At 42.3% G+C, this 10,000-nt stretch overlaps 1 protein-coding gene across 1 annotated transcript in view; it reads right to left on the bottom strand.

Moving 5' to 3' along the window:
* Positions 1-8,723: 8,723 nt before the first annotated feature.
* LOC128364191 (sulfhydryl oxidase 2-like) overlaps positions 8,724-10,000 on the bottom strand; it is a 4,411-nt gene continuing 3,134 nt past the window's right edge. The window contains exon 4 of the mRNA XM_053324730.1: positions 8,724-9,298. Within this exon, the coding sequence (XP_053180705.1) occupies positions 8,724-9,298 (575 nt within the window). The remainder of the gene's footprint in view (positions 9,299-10,000) is intronic.

A 10,000-nucleotide genomic window follows, 5' to 3' on the forward strand; every position in this document is an offset into this window, starting at 1 on the left:
TAGGGCTTGGCGGGCTCAGGGGTCTCCTGAAGCAGTGGTTGGGTACTGATGGACCAAAAGGGCAGCAGCTTAGGTAGCAGCTGAAGCAAAAACCTGGGTATGGGAAGAGTTCAGAGAAGCCATGGAGAAAGACTCTCTGTCAGCCTCAAAGAAGTTCTGACAAACCGTCAGGAGACTCAGGAAAGACTACCCCAACCGGTCGAGGCAGATGTTCTCCCACTCTGAGTCTGGTTCTGAGGGTTCTTCCTGTTAAAAGATGTTCTCCCACTCTGAGTCTGGTTCTGAGGGTTCTTCCTGTTAAAAGATGTTCTCCCACTCTGAGTCTGGTTCTGAGGGTTCTTCCTGTTAAAAGATGTTCTCCCACTCTGAGTCTGGTTCTGAGGGTTCTTCCTGTTAAAAGATGTTCTCCCACTCTGAGTCTGGTTCTGAGGGTCCTTCCTGTTAAAAGATGTTCTCCCACTCTGAGTCTGGTTCTGAGGGTTCTTCCTGTTAAAAGATGTTCTCCCACTCTGAGTCTGGTTCTGAGGGTTCTTCCTGTTAAAAGATGTTCTCCCACTCTGAGTCTGGTTCTGAGGGTTCTTCCTGTTAAAGGGAGTTTGCTGGGAGTTTTTGGGAGGTTGCTATGGTTACGAGGGCTGGGTCTCGAGGACATTGGGCAATCAACCTGTCAATCAGGACGTAGCCACGCCCTAATGCATACCCTGCTTTATCATCACATATAAAATCAGGGAGGCCAAAATGTCCCAAATGAACATCATACTGCATTGAAGAAGGCTTTAAACTAGCGATTGAGACCATAAACACATTTTGAAAACGTTTACTGAGGTTAGAAATCAAGTGAGAAGTTGGTGAATTCTCCATTGACTTGTATAGAGACGGTCGCCCCCTGGTGGCCTTTTGATAGAATGCAGCTCTAAGTTACTTCCTGGTTGGCCTCATTTCAGAGGACAGGAACTCCCCGCCTGCTTTAAACAAGGAATTTTTCACCTTGGTCTCAGATATATGATTATTCTTAAATTACAACATTGTGTTATCTCTGAAGTTCAACAATCTTTTTCTACTAACGTCAATGGGGATGAAATCATTCAATCCCAAGGCTCTTTTAGACTTTCCGAATGTTCTGATAGTAAGACGAGTCATTTTGATTCATCCACCGTTTTACTGTTTTATAGCAGTGATGGAAGCACGTGTCAACAGTATTTTAGTAATTAGTCCCACTGCCAGAAGGGGGCGACAAACGTCCTGCACTACAACTTTAATGATGTTACAGGGAAACGTTTCAAACTTCTCACTGCTCACTGAATGTGTCTGATTACCTTTAAGGAAACAGGCACCCTGAATCACATGAACTGTACATTTATGATTTTATGGTAGCATAAATCAGAAGTAAAGTATATGTTGTGAGTTACGGCTAAGTTATGGTTGATAGAAGTCTTAAATGTTCGTTTCCACATCGTCTCACTCCAGGGGTTAAGTGTCTTGCCCAAGGACACATCAACATGTGGACTAGAGGAGACAGGAATCGAACTGCCGATCTTCCAATTGGAGGACGACCGCTCTACCTCCTGAACCACAGCCGCCTCAGAGTGAGACGACGAGGAAACGACACGGACATTCAAGACTTCTTTCAACCGTAACTCGGTTAGAGACAACGCAATAACGTCTTCAACAGTTTCATTGTGAGAGACCAAAGATCGTAAAGTGTTTCAGACTTTCGGGACAAGTTAACAAGTCGACAGCGTTTCACGTGTCAAAAGCATCAAACACTTGTTCCTGGTCTTTTATAAATTATATCTATTTGAAGGTAAGCTATGCCACATTTACAGGACTGACTGATGCTATTCTATAATATATGAATATCTACTTTAAACCACAGACTGTATAAAAGAAACAGACGTAACATCCGTGACGTCACCCATTGGTTTGTGGACTGCTGCTCAGAAGCCAATAGTTTCTAATCTAGGCAGCGCCATCTTGAAAATTTCAGGTGCATGCTGGGAAAAATAAAAACACGGATTCTACTTATATGAGCATGAGGCGGGGCCATGGGTGGAGCGGGGAGGTTGCTATGGTTACGAGGGCTGGATCTCGAGGACATTGGTCAATCAACCTGTCAATCAGGACGTAGCCACGCCCTAATGCATACCCTGCTTTATCGTCACATATAAAATCAGGGAGGCCAAAATGTCCCAAATGAACATCATACTGCATTGAAGAAGGCTTTAAACTAGCGATTGAGACCATAAACACATTTTGAAAACGTTTACTGAGGTTAGAAATCAAGTGAGAAGTTGGTGAATTCTCCATTGACTTGTATAGAGACGGTCGCCCCCTGGTGGCCTTTTGATAGAATGCAGCTCTAAGTTACTTCCTGGTTGGCCTCATTTCAGAGGACCAGAGCTCCCCGCCTGCTTTTAACAAGGAATCGATCATAATGTCCCTGAATCGTATCGGATCGTCTTATATCGGAGAGATCGGGCACTTCAACAGGAAACGTTTCTTTGTGTGTTTTAAAGGGTTAGGGTTAGCTCGGTTCACAGACCTGCAGGAAACACGAGAGTCAGTCACAGCTGCAGCAACATTATCATTTTAATTCAGATTATTTACATCTCATTAAAACACTGAGTCGTTAGAAATACAAACAGGAATCAGCAGAAACAGAAACTACAGAGACAGCTTCGAAGCGTCCGGACGGAGAGTTCAGACATCAGACTGAACTCGTTTTAACGTCACCTGAAAATAAAAACTAACTACCGATGGATAAATCACAGGCCGACAATCAAAACTGCAAAAAAAAGACCCGTTTACCTGCGTTAGGACAGACGACAGCAACACCTGACGTCACGGACACGAGCAGGAGACGTTAACTGTACGGACGATAAAAAAAAAAAAAAAAAAAAAAAAAAAGCCAAAACTAAAATTTTACAGAGAAAAAAAGTTTTAAAGAAAAAAAATCTAGAAAGAAAAAAAGCAAAGAAACTTTTATTGTTAATTAAACTGAATATCAATAAAGTTTGCAGCCGTTTGTAATCGTCATAGTTACGAGGACAAATTTATAAAAGTCAAATAAATCTCTCTACAAGAGTCATAAATACAATCCTTTCTTTCTTAAATCGACACTTCACAGTAAGCATTTCTCCTTTAAACAGATTATTATCCTCGTATCATATCAGATCAGCTGTTCAGAGAAATAAACGTTTAATTTTAGGTGAAATGATCCGTAGAAACAGAACGGAGGAAAAAAATTAGATAATGTTTAAGTTGTTACTGTTTGTTAGTTTAGCCCAATCATTCTGGCTCATGTCCAAATAAGGAATTAGCTCTGTGCTCAGGAGACACTAAAGGAGGTTTTTCTTTAAACATTTTGACATTTAAACAGATTATCTTCAAATCAGATCAGCTGTTCAGTGAAATAAAAGTTTATTTTTAGGTCAAATGATCCTCTGTAGAAAGAGAACGGAGGAAAAAATGTAGATTTTTATGGCTTCAAACTGATCAAAATGTAAAATTTGAGACTCACATAATTAGTTTTAATACTATTTCTCAGTTAAATGGTTGATTTATCAGATTGTGGAAGTAAGATGATCAATAACTTTTAACTTCTTACTGTTTGTTAAAATAAACTAGTTCAGCCCACTCTTTCTGGCTCATGTCCAAATAAGTTATCAGCTCTGTGCTCAGGAAACACTAAAGCAGGTTTTTCCACCTTTAAACAGATTATTATCCTCATATCATATCATCTTCAGCTGTTCAGTGAAATAAAAGTTTGTTTTTAGGTGAAATGATCCGTAGAAAGAGAACGGAGGAAAAATCTTTAAATTTTAGATTTTTATGGCTTCAAACTGATCAAAATGTCAAATTTGAGACTCACATAATTAGTTTTAATACTATTTCTCAGTTAAATTGTTGATTTATCAGATTGTGGAAGTAAGATCAATAACTTTTAACTTGTTTCTGTTTGTTAGTTTAGCCCACTCATTCTGGCTCATGTCCAAATAAGGTAAATTTGAGACTCACATCATTAGTTTTAATACTATTTCTCAGGGCTGTTAAATGGTTGATTTATCAGATTGTGGAAGTAAGATCATCAATAACTTTTTTTTACTGTTTGTTAGAATAAACTAGTTTAGCTCATTCTGGCTCATGTCCAAATAAGGAATCAGCTCTGTGCTCAGGAAACACTAAAGGAGGTTTTTCTGAATTTTAAACATCTTGACATTAAAACAGATTATCATCTTCAGCTGTTCAGAGAAATAAACGTTTGTTTTTAGGTGAAATGATCCTCTGTAGAAATCTTTAAATTTTAGATTTTAGATTTTTATGGCTTCAAACTGATCAAAATGTAAAATTTGAGACTTACATCATTAGTTTTAATACTATTTCTCAGGGCTGTTAAATGGTTGATTTATCAGATTGTGGAAGTAAGAAGATGAATAACTTTTTTTTACTGTTTGTTAGAAAAGAAAAGTTTAGCTCACTCATTCTGGCTCATGTCCAAATAAGGAATCAGCTCTTTGCTCAGGAAACACTAAAGGAGGATTTTCCAACTTTTAAACATCTTGACATTTAAACAGATTATTATCCTCATATCATATCAGATCAGCTGTTCAGAGATATGAAAGTTTACGTCTAGGTGAAATGATTTGTAGAAATCTTTAAATGTTAGATTTTTATGGCTTCAAACTGATCAAAATGTACAATTTGAGACTTACATCATTAGGTTTAATACTATTTCTCACTTAAATTGTTGATTTATGATGTAAATACAAGATTGTGGAAATAAGACCAATAACGTTTAACTTGTTACTGTTTGTTAGTTTAGCCCACTCATTCTGGCTCATGTCCAAATAAGGTAAATTTGAGACTCACATCATTAGTTTTAATATTATTTCTCAGGGCTGTTAAATGGTTGATTTATCAGATTGTGGAAATAAGATCAATAACTTTTAACTTGTTACTGTTTGTTAGAAAATAAAAGTTTAGCCCACTCATTCTGGCTCATGTCCAAATAAGTTATCAGCTCTGTGCTCAGGAAACACTAAAGCAGGTTTTTCCACTTTTAAACATCTTGACATTTAAACAGATTATTATCTTCAGCTGTTCATGAAATAAAAGTTTATTTTTAGGTGAAATGATCCTCTGTAGAAAGAGAACGTAGGAAAAAATGTAGATTTTTATGGCTTCAAACTGATCAAAATGTGAAATTTGAGACTCACATAATTAGTTTTAATACTATTTCTCAGTTAAATGGTTGATTTATGATGTAAATCCAAGATTGTGGAAATATGATCAATAACATTTAACTTGTTACTGTTTGTTAGTTTAGCCCACTCATTCTGGCTCATGTCCAAATAAGGTAAACTTGAGAATTACATATACTATTTCTCAGGGCAGTTAAATGGTTGATTTATCAGATTGTGGAAGTGAGATGATCAATAACTTTTTTTACTGTTTGTTAGAAAAGAAAAGTTTAGCTCATTCTGGCTCATGTCCAAATAAGGAATCAGCTCAGCTAATCTGTTCTTACTTTGTGCTTACGGCCGATATTTATGAATGAATGAAAGCTTTTCTTGTCGTGTTTGACTCCTTTCAGAATAAAGTCACAGCTGATCGTCGCATCGTGAAGAAACAGGAAATAAAGACTCAGCAGCAGCTTTTAGTATTAAATGATCTTCAGAAGAGTTCCTTTAACATGTGCTCCTTCCAGACGTCGTATTAACAACATTTAACCCTTAAATCAGTTCAGTTTTTACATTTAACGGCTTGTAAAAACACCTCAAATGTCTTTTATTTTGAAATTTGATGGCTTTTCCTAATGTAGCCCAAAATGCACAAACATAGTAATAATGAATAGTTAGTACGTGATATTGTGTGATAGGAGATGTTTAGTCTCTCTGCTCTCTGAGACATGAATCAAGCTTTAACCCTCCTGCTGTCCTCGAGTCAAGGAAGGAAGGAAAGGAGGGAGGAAGAAGGAAGGGAGAAAAAGGGAGGAAAGGAGGGAGGAAGAAGGAAGGGAGAACAAAGGAAGGAAAGGAGGGAGGAAGAAGGAAGGAAAGGAGGGAAGGAGGAAGAAGGAAGGAGGGAGGGAGGAAGGGAGAGAGGAAGAAGGAAGGGAGAAAAAAGGAAGGTAAGGAGGGAGGAAGAAGGAAGGAAAGGAGGGAGGAAAGAAGGAAGGAAAGGAGGGAGGAAGAAGGAAGTAAAGGAAGGAGGGAGGAAGGAAAGGAGAGAGGAAGAAGGAAGTAAAGGAAGGAGGGAGGAAAGGAGGGAGGGAAGGAGGGAGGAAGGAAGCAAAGGAGGGAGGGAGGGAGGAAAGAAGGAAGGAGGGAGGAAGGAAGGAAGGAAGGAGGGAGGGAGGAAGGAAAGGAGGGAGGAAGAAGGAAGGAAAGGACAGAATGAAGGGAGGAAGAAGGAAGGAACGGAGGAAGGACAGAAGGAAGGAAGGAAGGAAGGACAGAAGAAAGGAAGGAGGGAATGAAGGAAGGAAGGGAGGAAGGAACAGTCAAAACAGAGGGGGGCAATTTGACCCGGGAGGACGACAGGAAGGAAAGAAGGAAGGAGGGAAGGAAAGAAGGACAGAAGGAAGGAAGGAGGACGACAGGAAGCTTTAAACACATCTGAGGAGAGAGTATGAACCGTGTTTAAGGGTTTAATATGTTTGTTAATAACGATCGTAACTGAACTTCCAGAAAATGATGAAAGTAAATTTAGGATTCAGCAGCTTCACGTGGACGAAGACCGATCAGCTGATCAGCCGTCTGGTAATCAGCTGATCGGTCAGAACATCATCAGGACAGTCGATGATTCACAGTAGAGAGAAATACACAATACACACACACACACACACACACACACACACACAGACAGACACTCACACATACACACACACACACACACAGAGACACACACACACACACACACACACACACACACACACACACACACACACACACACAGTCACACGCACACACACACACACACACTCACACTCACACACACACACACACACACACACACACACGCACACACACACAGACACACACACACAGACACACACAGACAGAGACACACACACACACACACACAGAGACACACACTCACACTCACACACACACACTCACACACACACACACACACACACACACACACACACACACACACACACACACACACACACACACACACACAGACACACACACACACACACACACACAGAGAGACACACACACACACAGAGACACACACACACACAGACAGAGGTACACACACACACACACACACACACACACAGAGAGACACACACACACACACACAGAGACACACACACACTCACACACACACACAGACACACACACACACACACACAGACACTCACACACACAGGTACACACACAGACAGACAGACACACACACACACACGTACACACACACACACACACAGACAGACACACACACACACAGAGACACACACAGAGACACACACACACACACAGACACACACACACACACAGGTGAGTCTGTTGGCACGTAGTGAACTCTGAGAGACCGGCCCGCGTCCCTCCTGCGGGATTCTGGGTAGTTTTATAATCTGCGTCACTTCCTGTCCCTCAGTGGCTTCCTGCCTCTACTGTCCTTTCAGTATAAAGTACTTGCGGCTCATATGGTTGACAAAATAAAAGCATGATAATTTACACACAGCAGGAAGTGATGTCATGTGACTCTTCATTCGTTTGTAGTTGTTCCTGTTTCCTTCAAAATAAAAGCTCAGAAAACATTTTGGTCACAAAAATCACAAAAAACCCAAAAATCAGCTCGATCCAAAAACACTGAAATAAATAAAACCAGACCTGAACCCAAACCGGTCTGATCCAGATTAAACTGATCCAGATTAAACCGTTCTGATCCAGATTAAACTGGTCCGGATTAAACCGGTCTGATCCAGATTTAACTGATCCGGATTAAACTGTTCTGATCCAGATTAAACTGATCCGGATTAAACTGTTCTGATCCAGATTAAATTGATCCAGATTAAACTGATCCGGATTAAACTGATCCAGATTAAACTGTTCTGATCCAGATTAAATTGATCCAGATTAAACTGATCCAGATTAAACTGATCCAGATCAAACGGGTCTGATCCGGATTAAGCTGATCCAGATTAAACTGTTCTGATCCAGATTAAACTGATCCGGATCAAACCGGTCTGATCCAGATTAAACTGATCCAGATTAAACTGATCCAGATTAAACTGATCCGGTTTAAACTGTTCTGATCCAGATTAAACTGATCCGGATTAAACTGATCCGGATTAAACCGTTCTGATCCAGATTAAACTGATCCAGATTAAATTGATCCGGATTAAACTGATCCAGATTAAATTGATCCGGATTAAACTGATCCAGATTAAACTGATCCAGATTAAACTGATCCAGATTAAGATGATCCGGATTAAACTGATCCGGATTAAACTGATCCGGATTAAACTGATCCAGATTAAACTGTTCTGATCCAGATTAAACTGATCCAGATTAAACTGATCCGGATTAAACTGATCCGGATTAAACTGATCCAGATTAAACTGATCCAGATTAAACCGGTCTGATCCAGATTAAACTGATCCGGATTAAGCTGATCCGGATTAAACTGATCCGGATTAAGATGATCCGGATTAAGATGATCCGGATTAAACTGATCTGGATTAAACTGATCCGGATCGAGCCGGCTCAGACGTGGAGGCGGGAGTAGCGGAGTTTCCACCTCCTGGACCGGACTCTGAAGAAGAAGAAGAGGAGCATGAGGAAGAGGCAGGAGGAGACGTAGAGGAGCACACACAGACTCATGTCCACACTGTTAAACCCCAGACCCAGAATCCAGACTCCTCCTGCGCCTCCTGCTGCGCCTCCTCCTGCGCCTCCTCCTACCCTGCTCAGACCCAGCTCCTCCCCCGTCTGGACCCGGTGTCCAGGTCCCGGCTGCCCCTCAGTTCTCCTCTCTGTGTCCTTCCTCTCTCCTCCTCCTCCTGCTCCTCCTGCTCCTCCTGCTCCTCCTGCTCGCCGCTCCTCCTCCTGGGGCCGGCGAGTCTGTGCAGGTTGAGGGTCAGCAGGAGGCGCAGGGAGTCTCGGGGGGGTCAGGGAGTATTTGGGGGAGAGGTTGGAGGCGCCGTAGTGTCTGCGGAGGAAGAGGAGCACGTTCTCCTGGTTCCACACGTGGACGCCGTTTTTCTCCTCGTGGCAGGAGGCGCAGAGGGAGGGGCTGGGCCACGGAGCCTTAGGGAAGAGGGGGTCATCACTGAGGGAGCCTGGAGGAGGAGGAGGAGGAAGAGGAGGAGGAAGAGGAGGAAGAGAAGGAGGAGGAGGAGGAAGAGGAGGAGGAGGAGGAGGAAGAGGAGGAGGAAGAGGAGGAGGAGGAGGAGGAAGAGAAGGAAGAGGAGGAGGAAGAGGAGGAGGAGGAGGAAGAAGAGGTGGAGGAGGAAGAGGAGGAGGAGGAGGAGGAGGAGAAGAAGGAGGAGAAGAAGGAGGAGGAGGAGGAGGAGGAGGAGGAGGAGGAAGAGGAGGAAGAGGAGGAGGAGGAGGAAGAGGAGGAGGAAGAGGAGGAGAAGGAAGAGGAGGAAGAAGAAGAGGAGGAGGGGGAGGAGGAGGAGGAGAAGGAGGAGGAGGAAGAGGAGGAGGGGGAGGAAGAGGAGGAAGAGGTGGTGATGATGCGTTCACAGACAGTACATTAAAAAAATGATGTGTACACTAGTGTGACGTCACAGTGAGGTCAGTGTGATGTCACAGTGAGGTCAGTGTAATGTCTCCGTGATGTCAGTGTGATGTCACAGTGATGTCGCAGTGAGGTCAGTGTGATGTCACAGTGAGGTCAGTGTGACGTCACAGTGAGGTCAGTGTAATGTCTCCGTGATGTCAGTGTGATGTCACAGTGATGTCACAGTGAGGTCAGTGTGATGTCACAGTGATGTCACAGTGAGGTCAGTGTGATGTCACAGTGAGGTCAGTGTGAC

Source organism: Scomber japonicus, chromosome 9, assembly GCF_027409825.1.
Source record: "Scomber japonicus isolate fScoJap1 chromosome 9, fScoJap1.pri, whole genome shotgun sequence".
Classification (NCBI taxonomy): Eukaryota; Metazoa; Chordata; class Actinopteri; order Scombriformes; family Scombridae; genus Scomber; species Scomber japonicus.